We start from the raw sequence: 18,588 nt of genomic DNA, 5'->3' as shown, positions 1-18,588 counted from the left end.
TTATCTATTATTAAGTAGTTATAGCTGTCCAAAGATGCAGTGTGCTGCCCTGGGATGGTGAGGACCAGGTGGGGTGGGCATCCAGGGGCAAGTTCCCCTACACTAGAGATGCTCACACTTAGGCAGCCTCCTCGGAGGGCTCAAGTGCTGGGTTGGTGGGTGGACAAGATGCCCTTTCAGAGTTCTTCCATCCTGAGAGTCAGTGATGATGCTGTAGTCACCTCAGGGTCAAAGCAATGCCCTGCCAAAAAATGTATTTGTTGTTTGCAGTTTGTTTTGCTATTCATCCTATTGACTTCAGATTTTGAGCTCCTGCTCCAAAGACTGTCATTCTTATGCTGTGACCTTCCTTTGGTAGGAGCCTGTCACTCTGCTGGGCCAGATTGGCTGTGATAGCAACGGGAAACTGAACAACAAGTCAGTGATTCTCGAGGGAGACCGGGAACATTCCTCGGGTGCTCAAATCCCAGTGGATTTATCTGAGCTTAAGGAATATTCTCTGTTTCCCGGACAGGTGAGATTGGAGGAGTTCCACCAGGATGCAGGTGCACTCTTTACTCCTGAAGAGTACGTGCTGTGCCATGTGCAGCTGCTCCTTAGTTCCTGTCTCTGCTGCCATGGGGTGTGGGTGGAGCACATGCCCCAGAGCAGACACCACTGTTGGGATTTCCATTTCCCCCATGCTCTGACCGAGGCTCTGGGACCCAACTGCCCAGCCTCAAATCCTAACTCCCCACTCCATGAGGTGCATACCTGTGGGCAAGGTACTTAACCATCTAAACCACAGTGTCTTCACTCACAACATGGAAATAATAATTCTTACCTCATAGGATTGTTGTGAAAATTAGATCACGTATGTAGAGCATAATTATTATTACTAATGTAACGCCCTTAATTTGTTTTCTGCAAAAATGCCCTAAGTTTATGATTACAGATTAAAAGTAGTTGGACAATGCTTTTTTTTTTTTTTTTTTTTTTTTTTTTTTTTTTTTTTTTTTGAGACGGAGTCTCGCTCTGTGCCCCAGGCTGGAGTGCAGTGGCGCAATTTCGGCTCACTGAAAGCTCCACCTCCCAGGTTCACGCCATTTTCCTGCCTCAGCCTCCTGAGTAGCTGGGACTACAGGCGCCCGCCACTGCGCCCGGCTAATTTTTTGTATTTTTATTAGAGACGGGGTTTCACCGTGTTAGCCAGGATGGTCTCGATCTCCTGACCTTGTGATCCGCCCGCCTCGGCCTCCCAAAGTGCTGGGATTACAGGCATGAGCCACTGCGCCCGGCCTGGACAATGCTTTTAACTGCCTCAAAATAATGTATTCCAGACCTCGTTGATCTCCACTGCTTAGCAATCCTGTTTGTTTTTGTCTTTCAGGTTGTAATTATGGAAGGAATCAACACCACTGGTAGGAAACTTGTTGCCACCAAACTCTATGAGGTACACAGCGTACCCCCACTTGCCTCTTGGTTTGCTTCAGGCAAAGTGTGTCTGGAAGCTGTCTGTTCTAGAAACTGGTCCTTTTTAGGAGCCCATTTATTTGTTAGTCAGTTCTCCATCTGTAAGTGGAAATCTACCCCTGGGCCAGGGGTCAGCAAACTCTTTCTGTAAAGGGCCAGACAGTAATTCTTTTAGACTTTGTAGCTACATGGTCTCTGTCACAATGACTCAACTCTGCCTTTGTCTACAAAAGCAGCCACAGAGAACTCTTAAACAGATGACTATGGCTGTGTTCCAATAAAACTTTATTTAAATAGTGGGCTAGAGCCAGATTTGGCCCAGAGGCCATAAGCTTACCTATCCCTGCTCTAGGCAACAATCCTCCAGAGATTTTCATAGAATGCCAGGAAAAGTAGCAAGACACCCTCCCATTCTTGCCTAGAAGTACACTGATACTTTAGGTACCTGTTTTGCTCCCACTTGTCGCTGGGTGTTTTATGACAATTGAGTAGTGACCTCCGATTACCTGGGTTTCTTCGCCCTCTGAGCAGTATAGAAAAATGGCAGGTCCTGGCCGGGCGCGGTAACTCACGCCTGTAATCCCAGCACTTTGGGAGGCCAAGGCGGGTGGATCACAAGGTCAGGAAATCGAGACCATCCTGGCTAACACAATGAAACCCCATCTCTACTAAAAATATAAAAAATTAGCCAGGCGTGGCGGCGTGTGCCTGTAGTCCCAGCTACTCGGGAGGCTGAGGCAGGAGAATGGCATGAACCTGGGAGGCAGAGCTTGCAGTGAGCCAAAATGGCACCACTGCACTCCAGCCTGGGTGACAGAGCGAGACTCCATCTCAAAAAAAAAGAAAAGGAAAGAAAGAAAAGAAAAATGGCAGGTCCCATCAGATCCAAGGAGCAAGACAGAGGCACATCCTTCCCCTGCCCTCGCTCCTCCCCACTGTCCTCCCATCACACCTGCACCACCCCCCAACACGGTGCCCTCCCCTTTCCTTACCAAGGTGATGCCTGGCGCAAGACCTTACTTGAGCTTTTCACTTGTTTTTAGGGTGTGCCACTTCCATTTTATCAGCCCACTGAAGAGGATGGAGGTGAGTTTCAGTTCAAATACTGTTTTTGCAAACAGTGAGGGTGGTAGACATGAGTCCAGGAGTGCAGTTTCCCGAGCCCAAGAAAGCTGCAGAAGCTGCTGAAGAGCAATGTGACCAAGCGGTGAGGGTACCACCATCAGTGAGTTCGTAGGTTTTTTGTCACAAGACCCCTGATCTGAGCCCAGTGAGCGTTGGTCGTGCTGTAACCTGAGTTCTGCCTACATGAAGCATGTTGTTTAAAGACTAATGTCTAACAGGTATTTTTGAAGGTTGCCTTGGAAAGGAAAAAGATGTACAATTTCAAGAAGAATTTCTTTACATGCAGTGTGGGCCAGATGCAGTGGCTCACACCTGTATTCCCAACACTTTGGGGGGCCAAGGTGGGAGGATCACCTGAGGCCAGGAGTTGGAGACTAGCCTGGGCAATATAGGGAGACCCTGTCTCTACTAAAAATTATAAAATTTAGCTGGGCTGGTGGTGCGTGCCTGTAGTCCTAGCTAATCAGAGGCTGAAACAGGAGAATTGCCTAAGCCCAGGAGTTCAAGGTTGCAGTGAGCTATGGTAACACCACTGCACTCCAGCCTGGGTGACAGAGCAAGACTGGCTCTTAAAAAAAAATTAGAATTAATTAATTTTTTGAAAATGTAATGTGGCATCCTGGATTGAATCCTTGAAGAGAAAGGGAACATCAGTGGAACAACTAGCAACGTCTGAGTAAAGCCAGGAATTTGCTTTTTTATTTTTCTGGCTCTAACACTCAACCTCGAAAATCCAGGAATTTGGTTACCAGTGATATACCAGCATTAATGCCTTAATTTTGACAAATGTTCATGGTTACCTAACATGTTAAGATTGGGGGCCCTCTGGTGAAAGACACACAGGAACTCTGTACTATCTTTGTAACTTTTCTACAATTCTAAATTTGTTCTAAAGTGAAAACTTAAAAATAATTTCTTTTTTTTCTTTTTGGTTTTTTTTTTTTTTTTTTTTGAAATGGAGTCTCACTCTGTCCCCCAGGCTGGAGTGCAGTGGCAAGATCTCGGCTCACTGCAAGCTCTGCCTCCTGGGTTCAAGCGATTCTCCTGCCTTAGCCTCCCAAGTAGCTGGGATTATAGGTATGTGCCACCATGCCTGGCTAATTTTGCATTTTTAGTAGAGATAGGGTTTCTCCATGTTGGTCAGGCTGGTCTCAAACTCCCAAACTCAGGTGATCTGCCCACCTTGGCCTCCCAAAGTGCTGGGATTACAGGCATAAGTTACCACACCCAACTCTCAAGGCATGCTTGTAAGCACAGTGGAGCACTGTTCAGGATTAGCAACCAGATCACTGACACTAGCATGTTGTCAACACCCCATGCATGTAACAGTGGCCAGAGCCATTCTTGGAGATGACCTAGAATCAGGAGTGAAATTTAGGACTCTGTTATATTGCACATTTTATCAGAAAATACAAGTTTGGCCGGGCGTGGTGGCTCACGCTGGGGCAGGAGGATTGCTTGACCACAGGAGTTTGAGACCAGCCTGGGCAACATGGTGGAACCTCGTGTCTACAAAAAGTACAAAAAATTAGGCCGGGCGTGGTGGTTCACGCCTGTAATCTCACCACTTTGGGAGGCCGACGTGGGCGGATGACAAGGTCAGGAGATAGAGACCATTCTGGCCAACAAGCTGAAACCCCATCTCTACTAAAAATACAAAAATTAGCTGGGCGTGGCAGCGTGTGCCTATAATCCCAGCTACTCAGGAGGCTGAGACAGGAGAATCACTTGAACCTGGGAGGTAGAGGTTACAGTGAGTGGAGATCGCCACTGAACTCCAGCCTGGCGACAGAGCTAGATTCTGTCTCAAAAAAAAAAAAAAAAAAAAAAATCAGCTGGGTGTGGGCATGGTGGCATGTGCCTATAGTCCCAGCAACTCGGAAGGCTAAGGTGGGAGGATCACTCTCCTGAGTCCAGGAGGTCAAGACTGCCTTGAGCCATGATCATACCACCACTGCACTCCAGCCTAGGAGTCAGAGTGAGACCCTATCTCAAAAAAGAAAAAAAAGAAAATACAAATTTATAGGGGCAAGGGTGGCATGCTGGTATTAGGTCAACTTCAGGTAATGAAATCAACCTGGCTGAGATACCAGGAGCCTGAGCTGTGTACCAGGGAAGCCTTTGGAAACAGTTTAACAGGTTGTTAATGAACTTTTGTATAAGGAATTAAACGAGGCACTCATGGAGATACAGAATAAGACATGGCCCTCGCCCTCCAGAGACTCACTGCTTACACTGGGGCTCACATCTCCTGTAGGCTTCTCAGAGCCAAGCTTAACTTTGTCCCTACCCCACCACCACATGAAACCTACTCTTCCCCTTGAATGCTTTGTCAGTTCATGGTATTACTACTATGATAGACTCAATTATAGCCCCAGGAATCCCTGGAACCTGTGAATATTTTACCTTTTGTCATAAAGGAGACTTTGCCCGTGTGATTAAGTTAAGGCTGTTGAGATGGGGGATTAGCCTGGATTATCCAGGTGGGCCCACTGTAATCACAAGGGTCCTTATAAGAGGAATGGCAAGAGAATCAGAGTCAGAGCTTGGAAATGTTAGGCTGCTGTGATTTGAGGAAGCCAAAAGAAAAATTTTATTTCAAAATAGAGAAATCTTAGGCTTCTGGCTTTGCCGCTGAAGGTGGGGCCATGAACCAGGGAATGCAGGTGGCCTCTGGAAGCTGGGAAAGGCAAGGAAATGGATTCTTCTCTAAAACCTCCAGACAGGAGGAACTCAGCCCTGCCCACACCTTCAGGTTAGGATTTTTGACCTCTGGAACTGTAATATAATAAATTCGTAGGCTTTTTTTTGAGATAGAGTCTCACTGGAGTGCAGTGGGCATGAGCTGTGATCACAGCTCACTGCAGCCTCAACCTCCCGGGCTCAAGCAATCCTCCCACTTCGGCCTCCCAAGTAGCTAGGACTGTAGACTCAGGAGGTACGCACCACCCTGTCCAGCTAATTTTTGTATTTTTTGTGGAAACAGGGTTTCACCATGTTGCCCAGGTTGGTCTCAACCTCCTGAGCTGAAGGTATCCTCCCGCCTTAGCCTCTCAAAGTGCTGAAATTACAGGTGTTGTGCCGCCACACCCGGCCAAATTCGTGTTGTCTTAAGGCACTAAGTTTGTGAAAACTTTTTATAGCAACAATAGGAAACTAACACAACCGCATGTTAAGAAGCCTGGGATCTTTGGATTTTGTTGTTGTGAGCCACAGAAACTGACTCAGACTAACAAGAAAGCAGGAATTTATTAGGGGAGATCCAGGTAGCTCACAGACTGGACAAGTGGCTAGAAACCCAGGCTTGGAACCAGGATGAGAGCCCAGGAACTCTAGCATCCAGGTAGCAGGAATTCCCCAGCTGTCTCATCTGGGCACCTCGGCTGGAATAGGTTAGCTGTAATCTTTTTTCTCTCCTTGGATTGTTCACCTCAAGATTGCACACCCTGGGAGGAGAGTGTGAATGGCCTAAACTGGGTCATGTGCCTGCCCTTGGCTAGAGGAAGACAGAGCACCTGATTTACAGGCCCATGTAGACTGCCTTGTGGAGAGGAGGGCTGATTCTCCAAAAGGAAAGCAGCTGCTGTTAGGAAAAGGACAAAGCGTGATGGGTGGCCCCTGCACCCCGTCACCCGGGAGTCTCCCGTTCCAGTCTCCCGTTCCCCAGCCTGTCTTTCTGGGCTTTTCAGTACCCCATATTCTCCAGCCACACTGGACCACCAGACGTTTCCTAACACTGAGCACACTCAGGTCTCAGTACTGTCCTGTACCCTGCCTTGCCCTTGATCCCCCAAAATTCTCAAACGTGTTAGCAAATTCCACCTTGGTAAATTCTTTACTGACTGCCACTTTCCTCAAATCTTTCATGTGCACTGCTTGTAAAGTTTCTAGTGCGTGTTCTAGCTATTTGTGTTCCTGCCTGTCTCTCTATCTCTACCACCTAGTGGTGTGTTCTTAGAGGATGGACATGAGGTCTTCCTTACCTTGGGTCCCCAGAGTTGCACACATAAAGGACTCATTGAGTTGAATCCTGTGGCATTTCCCCTAATTGTCCTTTCTCCTCCCACCATTCTAATACTAGTCCTCTTCTAATCAAGACCTACAACCTCTGTCTTAGACTTTGAGCAAAGCATGGTCCTGGTTGCCTGTGGGCCATACACCACGTCTGACAGCATCACGTATGACCCCCTGCTCGACCTGATTGCTGTCATCAACCATGACCGGCCAGATGTCTGCATCCTGGTAAGAGGCACCAGTGTGAAAGCTGAGGAATCAGCCTTGGAAAATGACTTTAATGCAGTTCTAAATTTTTAGGAAGCATGTCAGTCCTTCCTTTTGGAAAATACCTTTTCATTCTTAATCTACGTCTTTGGAGAGGTATACATGATCTATGGGCCTTTGCTAGTTTTAAAAGCCCAACTTTGGCTGGGCACAGTGGCTCACGCCTGTAATCCTAACACTTTGGGAGGCCGAGGTGTGTGGATCACTTGAGAGCAGGAGTTCTTTTTTTTTTTTGAGACGGAGTCTCACTCTGTCGCCCAGGCTGGAGTGCAGTGGCCGGATCTCAGCTCACTGCAAGCTCCGCCTCCCGGGTTTACGCCATTCTCCTGCCTCAGCCTCCCGAGTAGCTGGGACTACAGGCGCCCGCCGCCTCGCCCGGCTAATTTTTTGTATTTTTTAGTAGAGATGGGGTTTCACCATGTTAGCCAGGATGGTCTCGATCTCCTGACCTCGTGATCCGCCCGTCTCGGCCTCCCAAAGTGCTGGGATTACAGGCTTGAGCCACCGCGCCCGGCCAAGAGCAGGAGTTCTAAGCCAGCCTGGCCAACATGGTGAAACCCCGTCTCTACTAAAAATACAAAAAAAAAATTAGCTGGGTGTGGTGACAGGCGCCTGTAATCCCAGCTACTTGGGAGGCTGAGGCAGGAGAATTGCTTGATCCTGGGAGGCAGAGGTTGCAGTGAGCTGAGATTGCACCATTGCCCTCCAGCCTGGGCAACAGTGAGACTCCATCTCAAAAAATAAAAGGTCAACTTTTTTTTTCCCACCCTTTGTTGATTTTACAGTATTCTTACCTCTTTCTCATTACTCCAACTTCTGAACTAATCTCTTTTTAAAGCTCAAAATACTACTATTAGTATGGTGATCAATTTCCCTTGCTAGGTTTAGAAAGTCAGAAAAAAGCCCAGTGTGCTTTTTTTTTTTTTTTTTTGAGACAGAGTCTCACTCTCACCTAGGCTGGAGTGTGGTGGCGCGATCTTGGCTCACTGCAGCCTCCACCTCCTGGGCTCAAGTGATCCTCCCCATCCTCCCTATCTCAATCTTCCGAATAGCTTGGACTACAGGCACACGCCACCATGCCCAACTAATTTTTGTATTTTTTTTGTAAAGAGAGGGTTTCACCATATTGCCCAGACTGGCCTTGAACTCCTGGGCTCAGGCAATCTGCCCACCTCGGCCTCCCAAAGTGCTAGGATTACAGGGATAAGCCCAGTGTTATAGTGGGCATTAGTAATGGTTATGGGGCCCTGGGAGCCTCCCTCCATCCGGGGCACACATGCTTCTGCCTGTGAAATTGGCTTGGCGCCCCCGCCAGCCCATCTGCTAGCTGTCCCCAGGCTCTCCAGGCAGCCTTGGAGGGACAGATGGGCCCTCGGCAGAGGACTTCCAGAAGAGGTAATCCGAAGTCGTTCACAGACACAGGTGATTCTGATTTGTTCTTTTGGTGTCTTTGTTTCTCCCCTCGCAGTTTGGCCCTTTCCTGGATGCTAAGCATGAGCAGGTGGAGGTGAGTGGGCTGGGGTGGGAAGGGGTCCTGGGTACTTGCGTTCAGTCAGGCTCTCGCTTTTCTTTTCATTTTTTAATGTTTATCCCACTTTATCGCACATCTATAACAAACACATTAATTCCTGTGGCTAATCAGAAATCATTTTAGCAGGGCACTTTATTAATAAAGATCTGGAATCCAAGAGCTTCCTTTCACCAGAATACAAGGCTGTCTGGAAGCTGGGGGAGGGACATGTAAATATATCAGTCCTAATGTTCCTTTGTTTGTGATGCCTGGTGCTAAGGCACAAGAGCACTAGCACAAATGCAGGTGTCTGGCAGTCACAGGCTGCCCTGTGAAAGAACCTATCCTGGCCAATACCCCGAGCTTATAACTCATCTTGCTGTCCTTTGCATAAAACACAAATGGAGCCGGGCGCGGTGGCTCAAGCCTGTAATCCCAGCACTTTGGGAGGCCGAGACGGGCGGATCATGAGGTCAGGAGATCAAGACCATCCTGGCTAACACGGTGAAACCCCGTCTCTACTAAAAATACAAAAAACTAGCCGGGCGAGGTGGCGGGCGCCTGTAGTCCCAGCTACTCGGGAGGCTGAGGCAGGAGAATGGCGTAAACCCAGGAGGCGGAGCTTGCAGTGAGCTGAGATCTGGCCACTGCACTCCAGCCTGGGCGGCAGAGCGAGACTCCGCCTCAAAAAAAAAAAACAAAAAACACAAATGGTCCTTCCTGGGACATCTCCATGGCTGAGGTCTGGGACCTCTGATCCTTTGTCTCACAATACTTTACCTTCCACGGAAAATATTTCAAAGCACTCTTTCTTCCTTGTAGTCTCTCCCACACTGCATTCAAGAGAGTTAATTCCCACATCTCCCCTCCTGCCTTCAACTAGACTTAGCTCCTTAAGAAAAATACCCCATCTTTCTCATCTTTGCGTCTCCTTCAGCTCCCAGCCCAACAGCTGACATCTATGGGTCACCTAACAATGTTAAGTGAGTAAACACCAAACATCTGCTGTCTAAATTTATCTCCTTTCCTTTCTTGCAGAACTGTCTACTGACAAGTCCGTTTGAAGACATTTTCAAGCAGTGTCTACGTACAATTATTGAAGGCACAAGAAGGTCAGATTTCAAAATACTGGACAGAACCTTAAACTTCCTAGGTTTCTCCAGAGCTTCCCATTAAGAAACTGAAACCATTTAAAAGTCATGGCAGCGCCAGGCTTAGTGGATCCACATCTGTAATCCCAGCACTTTGGGAGGCCGAGGCAGGCGCATCACCTGAGGTCAGGAGTTTGGGACCAGCCTGGCCAACATGGTAAAACCCTATCTGTACTAAAAATACAAAATTAGCCAGGCATGGTGGTGGGCACCTGTAATGCCAGCTACTGGGGAGGCTGAGGCAGGAGAATCACTTGAACCCGGGAGGCAGAGGTTACAGTGAGCCAAGATTGTGCCATTACACTCCAGCCTAGGCAAAAAGAGCAAAACTCCATCTCAAAAAAAAAAAAAAAAAAAGCTGGGCCTGGTGGCTCACGTACTCTGGAAGGCCAAGGCGGGTGGATCACCTGAGGTCAGGAGTTCAAGACCAGCCTGACCAACATGGTGAAACCCCATCTCTACTAAAAATACAAAATGAGCTGGGCGTGGTGGCACATTCCTGTAATCCCAACTACTGGGGAGGCTGAGGCAGGCGAATCACTTGAACCCAGGAGGCAGAGGTTGCCGTGAGCCGAGATCGTACCACTGCACTCCAGCCTGGGCAACAAAAACAAAACTCCTTTTCCAAAAAAAAAAAAAAAATCATGGCAGTTCCTATTCTTTTCTTCCTTTTGCACTACTGAGATCAGTTAGAACCCTTGACCTTCAAGTGCAAGTTAAGAGGCATCTCTGTAAAACACAAAGATAAACATACTTGAAAGGACAAGGCTGCATCGGCTTTCACTGTTTGGTTGCTCTTTCTCTTCTATACTTAGTTCCTTTTCTCCCTTTTGTATAAACTAATATTCCACGGGAATCTTCCCAGGATGGTTTTGAGAAGTGTTTGATGACTTACGCAGTGAAATCCTGTGAGACCCCACACATCTCGTTGTGTAAGTGATTGTTTTGGGTGAGCCCAATTTCCTCCCAAGTCAGTGCTTCCCCAGGGTGCGTGGGATGCCGCCAGTGGCTACAGCTGGTGGTGACAGACACTCTCGGTGAGGGTGGGGCCTTGAATCCTTGCCACAGACCAAACAGAAGGAACTGTGAGAGGTCACAGCAGAGATGAGAGAGCTGTGCAGTTCTCATTTGAGAGGAAAGTCACTGTTCCAGGAAGAGGCTAAAGCCGAGAGTGGAAAGTTATTCGGAAATCTGACATCCTCCATTCCTGTCATTCCTGTCCCTTTCCCCCAGTGCCAGTGTTTGAAAGAAGCTGGTATAGGTGGTAGATCTCCTCATGAGATCTGCATGCCTGTAGCTGAGCTAATAAAATAGAAATGTTCCTGAGGCTAAGTGTTTAAAGACGAGTGTGTCACAAAGGTGGTTTTTAAAATAAGATGTCTAACTTTCCGCCTTTTAGCCATGAGAACTGATCCCAGAGTCAATAAGTTGTAACACTACCTTCTTGTACCGGCAGTGTGGGCCAGGATGGTAGATGGCACAGCTGGAATAAAGAACATCCCCCAACTCCCAGAATCAGAGATGTGGGTTGTGCCAGTGACAACCATGGCTGGTTCTGCCCTTTCCTCCCTCCCTCCCTCAAATGAAGGTGATGCAGGTGCCTTCCCTCTTCCCCAGATTTGCTGTGATCTTGGTCAAGTTCATCAGGCCTGGAGAGTGGTTAGAACTCCTCAGGAGATAGGCCCCCAAAACACAGGAGCAGGGCTGTGTTCTCCTTTTGTCAGCCCTTGGGGACAGGCAGGGACTGTGTCGTAGTGCCCTAACACTGGCTGGGTGCTTTCAGTTTGAGGTTGGGTTCTGTTTTTGGTTCCTTACCCCATGTGGTATTGTCAGCAGTGATAGAAATAAAGCACAGATAAGGCATTGTTATACTGGGGATGAGAACCCAGCACCACCAGGCACTTTCATCTGTGGCCAGTGTGTGCCACGAGGCAGGGGGAGCTGCTCCCCCCTTCTAGAAACAGTATATAAACAGTTCTTGGGCAGAGAATTTCTTTGTATTTCTGAGAGGTCAGAAATGCAGAGCATTAAGCTGAGTCATCATGTAAAAGCCAGAGCCAGGCTAAGCGCAGGGGCTCACGCCTGTAATCCCAGCACTTTGGGAGACTGAGGCAGACAGATCACGTGAGGTCAGGAGTTCGAGACCAACCTGGCCAATATGGCAAAACCCCATCTCTACTAAAAATACAAAAATTAGCCAGGCGTGGCGGTGGGTGCTTGGGAGCTACTCGGGAGGCTGAGGCAGAATTGCTTGAACCCAGGAAGTGGAGGTTGCAATGAGCCGAGATTGCACCACTGCACTCCAGCCTGGGTGACAGAGCAAGACTCCATCTCAAAAAAAAAAGAAAAAAAAAAAAGAGCCAGTGAGAAAGCACCTCAGAGGAAGCAAGCAGAGCCCGCGGTTCTCATCCTGTTTGCGGGAGCAGCTGGAGGACCCTCCCCCTGTGACGTATGAGGTTGTGCAATGCTGAGCATAGTTGGGATTTTTTTCTGATCCCTCCTTCTATAGCTGGTTTCTAACCATGAGCAGGAAGGCTATTTCTTCCTTAACTATTGCCCTTCCAAAGCCTGCTGAAACAGGGCAGTTTTGTCCCTTGAGAGCAGCCAGCTGCACCTCAGTTCATTGTGTTCATCACAGATGTCAAGCCCTTGAGATGTGGAGCACAGATTGTCCCATTCAAGTTACCCTGTGGCTTGTTTACCAGAACCTGGCACCCAAATGGTGGACTGGATCATCCTAGTGAGCTTTTCAGTGTCAAAGGAACAATAATGAATATGTAAACACCTTTGGTCTCAGGATTCTGATTTTCTGTTGTAGAAGTCTCAGCACTCTGAGAGGACACCACAGTGATAAGGGTGACAGCTGTCACCAGCACCTTTATCACATGTCAAAGTGTACGTATGCCTGAGAAGTCCACACATTTTAAGCAGGAGACGGAGATGGAAGTGAGAGCTATTGGTGGATTTTAAACATGCCCGCAAAGTAACACTTTATGCCTATTTGATTTATAAATGGCCCCTCTGCCAAGGTCAGCAAAGGGAACCAAGGAAACGGGACTTTCTTTCTCTTTTGTATGGCTGGGAAAAATAAATAGTTGGCCCCCAGAGTTACAACTTTCTTCTTCACTTGCATGTTGTAACCCTAGAGATTCTCCTGCTCCATCAAAGGAAACATCTGCTGTCATCTGTGCTTTTACTGTTGCTGTTAAATATTTCTTTCATTTTTGCAAGATAGCCTGCTGAGAAATAGAAACTCAGGGCATTACTTCCATGTGTGAGAGGGGAGGGATGCGATGGCTCAGGGAGAGGCCGCTTGGGCTTTTCCGCCTCCTGCTGGAAATGTCTGTGTCTTGATTGTCCAGTAATTATGGCCCAGTGTTCAGTCAGTCAGAGGGTTTCAGCTGGATCTTCTAAATACGAAGGCAGGCCAGGCGTGGTGGCTGACGCGTGTAATCCCAATGCTTTGGGAGGCCAAGGTGGGTGGATCACTTGAGGCCAGGAGTTCGAGACCAGCTTGGTCAACCCTGTCTCTACTAAAAATACAAAATAGCTGGGTGTGGTGGTGTGCACCTGTAGTTCCAGCTACTCGGGAGGCTGAGATACAGGTATCACTTGAACCCAGGAAATGTAGGTTGCAGTGAGCCCACATCATGCCACTGCAGTCTGGCCTGGGTGACAGAGTGAGGCTCTGTCTCAAAAAGAAAACAAAAAAACGGCAGTCTCAGGGTCTCTTTGGTATACTGCCTTCTCCCTAGGAAAGATGCCCCCGCTCCGTGCACTCTGCCAAGGTGTGGCAGGGACACTGTTTAATGCCTGCAAGCTACACTTGCTTAGAAGGTGTAATGAGTCCAAGCTGTGGTTTAAACTCTGGCTCTGAGGCTGTGATTTTTTATTCGCATCCTTATCTTTCTAGATTTTCTAGATCTCCATTTCTTTGCCCCTTTTTCTGCCAAACAATAGTCTCCATCCTCTTGGGAGAAAGCCACACAGAGCAACAAGAAAGTGTCCCAGGCAATCGGAGCCTGTCCAGATGGATGGGTGTGAAGTAGAACAAATTGTCCTTCACTCCCAGTGTCCCATGGGAAACAGCGTCTCTGTTCATAACAGAGTGCAATTCTGAGCTGCCTGCCTGGAAGTGGGCTCTGCCTCCAGCCCTGAGGCATCCTGCCTGTTGCGCAGCTGTTCTAACTCAACCGCACTCACTTTTCTCCCTCTTCTGTTTGTTCTTTTGTCATACTAGCTCCGGCTCCCACCTTGTCTTTGTCCCATCGTTGAGAGATGTGCACCATGAGCCTGTGTACCCCCAGCCACCTTTCAGCTACTCCGATCTGTCTCGAGAGGACAAAAAGGTAGCAGTACCCACTCCTTGACCAGCAGGCAGCCAGAATCCAGCATACCTCTGCCACTGGCTCTGGCCCTGGCCCTGAAGGGGAGGGTGGAGAGGCCTCTTTAGAGCATGCGTACAGCCTGAATCTTAAACTCTTTTTTTTTTTTTTAAACAAGCAAATGTGTCTATAAGTTTGATGTATGTTGGTTTGGTTCCCTTTTCCGTGGTCTCCCCAGCCCTCAGACAACCCCCACTTTCATGGGAAGATGTTTCTAGCTTTGGCGTACAAATATTTGTTCCAATCTGTTCTCATTTTAGCAAGTACAGTTTGTGTCTGAGCCCTGCAGCCTGTCCATAAATGGAGTGATCTTTGGCCTGACGTCTACGGATCTGCTGTTCCACCTGGGGGCCGAGGAGATCAGTAGGTAAGAAGTATGTTCCAGGCCCCAAGCAAGATGACTGGCTTTCTGGTCCCAGCCCTTTCTGCAGCCAAGAAAATCAAGGGGATGCTTGACAGTCTTGACCAGAGAGTCCTGAAAGCAGCAAGCTGTGCCCGACCCTCTGGCCATCTGAGTTTCTCTGTACCCAAGGGGAGGGGTTGGTTGGATGCATTAGTTTCTGTTACCACCTCTCTAAACTGCATTTGAGACCCCAAAGAACCACGTCCATTCTGTCTTTGCACTTAAAGGCATCGAAATTCATCTACATTTTCTTTTCTGCTCCTGTTTTTTTCATTTCCCAAATTTGTGACCTGAAAACAAATGTGGACATCCTGTTTGTGGAGGATAAACTGGGAATTTTCTCTGAAGGGCTTTCTTCATTACTAGTACAACATCCAGCTCTGCAGATAATCAGGCCCTGCCAAATTTGTTGAGTTGATGTTGGGCAGCTCCGTTCTGCCGTCATCCTTGATGGGAAGGGGCGTGTGAAGCGACTCTCGTGTGAAGCAAGACGGGTGTGGCTCCTTGGCTGAGGTTTGAGATCGAGTCAGCCTGGCTACACGCCCGCCTCACAATGGTGCCAACTTTGCATCCTCTTGCACAGCACGGTGCTGGCTAATGGCCCTCCTTGATCTTGATTACGAGGGATTCCTGTGCTTTCCCTTCTCAACCCGGTGTCCTATGTCCCTCCTCATGTGGGGACAGACCAAGCTCCTTGTGGGTGGGTCTTTAAACTTCCCCAGATGCATCCTCCTCTTGTCACTGGGCCTCTCTCTGGTTTATTAAATTCTCCAGTCCTCCCTGAAGAGAAATGGGCTGAAAAACAGGGTTCTGTGTTCGTGCTTTCTTTTCTTTCCCAGTTCTTCTGGAACTTCAGACAGATTCAGCCGAATACTCAAGCACATCCTGACCCAGAGAAGGTGAGCTTGCCGCTGGGACCCCTGACTGTGGAGAGAGTGCCTTGGGGTCATGAAGCTATGACAAGCATGACTATAAGAGCCTTCACCAGGCTACCAGCAGGGAACTTTACCCTGTGATGACAAGCCTGCATTCTGCCCCCACACACAGAGAAAAAGTCGGTCTGCGGACGCCAGCAGCACGGAAGCCAGTACCTAGGGGGACTCTGTCTGAGAAGGGGGCCCCGCAGTCTGCTACTGCTGACCATTTCTCTCTGTCTCTGTAGCTACTACCCGCTCTACCCACCCCAAGAAGACATGGCCATTGACTATGAGACGTTCTATGTCTACGCACAGCTGCCTGTCACCCCAGATGTCCTTATCATCCCGTCAGAGCTGAGATACTTCGTGAAGGTAGGTTTGAACTCTGCTTTTTCCCAGAAACACCAGAACCCAGTCTTTGACTTTCCCTTCTGGACCACCTGGCACTCACCCCTCATGGGTCTGCTGAGGGGGATGGGGCCTCTAGCACCCTGCCCTGTGGCCTTGTTTCTGTGGGGAGGTGGTGGGACCAGAAAACAAACAACTCTGTCAGTAAAATGCTTGAGTAAACAGTGTCCCCTCCTCCCTCCCCAAGAGAACAGGAGCCCAGGTGACTAGGAAGGCCCTCAACTGAGGGCTTTTACCAGGCCACATCAAGGTGACCTGGGGAAGATTTCAGTGTACACTTGCCTGTCCTGTGCCTCCCAAATTCTGATACGACCTCCAAGTGGGCTCAGCTGGGAATACCTTGAAGAAGCTATCAGGTCATTCTGATCTCTGCCACCCTTCACCCTGCCTGCCTTGGAGTTAGGTCCCTTACAGAGAATCTGCCCAGACCAGTCCCACTCTTGCCAAACAAGAGCTAGTTCAACCTCAAGGGGTTAAAAAAGGGGAAAAAAAAAAAGTTTTTCACATGGGAAAGCAGTAAACAGCTAGATCAGGTTTGTCTCCAAGTTTGGGGGCTGATTATCATTCTGCCAAGTCACCTCATTCTTCTGTTTGAAATACTTAAAAGGAATTCAAAGCTTTCTAGTAACAAGTTAACATATGTGACGGAGGCTGGGTGCAGTGGTTGACAATTGTAATCCCAGCACTTTGGGAGGCCAAAGTGGATGGATCACCTGAGGTCAGGAGTCTGAGACCAGCCTGGCCAACATGGTAAAACCCCATCTCTACTACAAATACAAAAATTAGCCAGGCATGGTGGTGTGCACCTGTAATCCCAGCTACCTGGGAGGCTGAGGCAGGAGAATCGCTGGAACCCAGGAGGTGGAGGCTGCAGTGAGCTGAGATCTTGCCACTGCACTCCAGCCTGGGCAACAGAGAGAGACTCTGTCTCAAAAAAAAAAAAAAAAAAAAAGACTGAAAATGTGTCTGGTTGTCTGTCTTCATTTCCATTTTGTAAAACCCTCTTTGGGGTCCAGCCATCTGATGTCACTTCTTTTTCACATTGGTTCCCAGTTAGTTAAGGCCTCCAAACCTGTCTCCCCTTCTCTCCTCCCCAGGATGTCCTCGGCTGTGTCTGTGTGAACCCCGGGCGCCTTACCAAAGGGCAGGTGGGAGGCACCTTCGCCCGACTCTACCTCAGGAGGCCAGCGGTGGACGGAGTGGAGAGGCAGAGTCCGTGCGTTGCCGCGCAGGTCGTCAGGATCTGAGGCTTCTGTCCTCTGCTGTGTGGGCCCTTAAAGTCTTAGCCAAGAGCCAAGACGTAGCCCTGTGACAAGGTGAACAGTTGGGTAGGAAAGGAGAGAGGAGCCAGCCAGGGAGGGGCAGCTGCAGGGACCAGGCCCAGCAGGGAGGGCTCGTGCAGCCGGGCCTGCCTGTGAGTGGAGCCTCTCCTGGAAGGAGGCTGTTGCCTCTCAGTCCATGCTCCAGGTACAGAAGTAAGCCAGCTGTGGATCCCGCCCACTCAGAAAAGGCGAGAAGGCTTTGTGATTTTCTGCATGAATCAAACGCAGAAACAACTTTTGGAGAAATTAAATTCTGAGTGTGACTTCTGAGTTTGACCTTTCTTCTATTTTCTTTATCCTGGTAGTAGACAGAGAATGTTGCCTATTTGACCTATGACCAGAGAAGGCAGTGTCGGTCACACTGGGTTTCTGTCCAGCCCTAGTCTTGTCCAGTGGGTAACTCTCAGCCCCACCCCTCATCCCCCAAAGGCCCCAGTGACCTCTATGCTGCAGAGGTGCACTGGGCGGGCCCTAGAGCTGGGCTGCAGAGCAAGCAGCTGGCCACATGCCTGGGCCTCCCTGCGCGGTTCCTCACATGCATGCTGTGGTCCCAGCCTGACCTCTCCATCTGGAGGGGGTGGCCTCGCCGGGCTGTTCCAAAGCTGGAGTCCTGGTGGCAGCTGCTTTGCCAAGTCACGCAGTGGCCAGGGCTTGCCTGCAGCCCAGAACACTCAGACAGGGTCAGGCCTTCCAAGGTTCACAGCACATCCCATGCCCCTGTGTCCTGGCATCTGGGGAAAAGCTGTCACTGGCCAGACGTGGAGTGGCTTCCTGCCCTAAGCTGGCAGGCTGTCCTGCCTCACATGCCAGAGCCAAGACCAGCAAACCCCAGCTGTCAGGGCAAGGAAGTGGGCAAGGGGGCAGCGAGCTGCTGGTGTCTGTGCCTTGACTCAGAGATAAATAGGTGACCTGACAGTGGCCAGCTTTTGCCTCTCACCTTTCTGACAATGAAATGGAGTTGAGCTCCAGATCTGACCAGCGTACAGTAAAAGGTCTCCCTTTAAACACAAGGAGCAGCTGTTTTATTTCATTGGTTTATAGGCGCCTCCTCTGAGGCCAAGAATTAGAAACTCATCCCGGTGTGGGGAGCGGATTTTTCCCTCCTCCCCCAGCTCCTCCACACGCGAAGCAGCCAGCCATATTCCATGGGGGCACCATGACTTGTCAGCCTCTGGATGTGGAATTTTGGGAGCCCAGGCAACGGTTGCCTGGATACCAGTAGTGTGACTGTTGGAAATGATCTGGGAGGGCTGGGAGGGCCGGAGCAGGCATTTAAGAGTCAGACAAAAAGAAAGCAGGATGCGAACCCCTGAGCAGACAGGTCTGGCAGGCGTGCCTCTGCCACCAGACAGTTCCTTTTTGCTCTTATCAGGAAGGTGCCAAGTGACTGCTGGCTGACCGTCCCTAGACCCCACTTCAGCTGTGTCACCAGTTTCCCCAGGCATCTGTTGTCCCAGATGATCTCAAGCAGGCTCTGGGGGTGTGTCAGTGATGGAGGGTGGAGAGTGCCCAGGAGGTCAGGCCCATCTGCCTTACAGCCGCCTTTGGTGGCCTCCCCCTGATCTGGTCATGGTCCCTGCCCTTGAGACACCAACTAGATGGCCTTGAAGAAACAGTCCTGAGCTCTTACCAGG

General features: G+C 49.3%; 1 protein-coding gene across 4 annotated transcripts in view; it reads left to right on the top strand.

Annotated features, from left to right (window-relative positions):
- The window catches only part of LOC105469820 (DNA polymerase alpha 2, accessory subunit), a 39,436-nt gene extending 22,219 nt beyond the window's left edge, over positions 1-17,217 (top strand). For 3 of the 4 annotated variants that reach the window (XM_071074300.1, XM_071074299.1, XM_024789123.2), the window contains 11 exons: positions 359-514; positions 1,370-1,432; positions 2,496-2,538; positions 6,695-6,819; positions 8,327-8,365; positions 9,407-9,480; positions 13,760-13,868; positions 14,165-14,271; positions 15,147-15,206; positions 15,470-15,596; positions 16,730-17,217. In XM_071074300.1, the coding sequence (XP_070930401.1) occupies positions 359-514; positions 1,370-1,432; positions 2,496-2,538; positions 6,695-6,819; positions 8,327-8,365; positions 9,407-9,480; positions 13,760-13,868; positions 14,165-14,271; positions 15,147-15,206; positions 15,470-15,596; positions 16,730-16,879 (1,053 nt within the window). In that variant the 3' untranslated portion in view covers positions 16,880-17,217. The remainder of the gene's footprint in view (positions 1-358; positions 515-1,369; positions 1,433-2,495; positions 2,539-6,694; positions 6,820-8,326; positions 8,366-9,406; positions 9,481-13,759; positions 13,869-14,164; positions 14,272-15,146; positions 15,207-15,469; positions 15,597-16,729) is intronic. The other variant, XM_071074301.1, reaches the window with a different exon arrangement.
- The last annotated feature ends 1,371 nt before the right edge of the window (positions 17,218-18,588 follow it).

Source organism: Macaca nemestrina, chromosome 12 (assembly GCF_043159975.1).
Source record: "Macaca nemestrina isolate mMacNem1 chromosome 12, mMacNem.hap1, whole genome shotgun sequence".
In the NCBI taxonomy this organism is placed as follows: domain Eukaryota; kingdom Metazoa; phylum Chordata; class Mammalia; order Primates; family Cercopithecidae; genus Macaca; species Macaca nemestrina.
The sequence above is the reverse complement of the archived record's forward strand: the minus strand, read 5'-3'. Positions and strand labels throughout refer to the sequence as shown.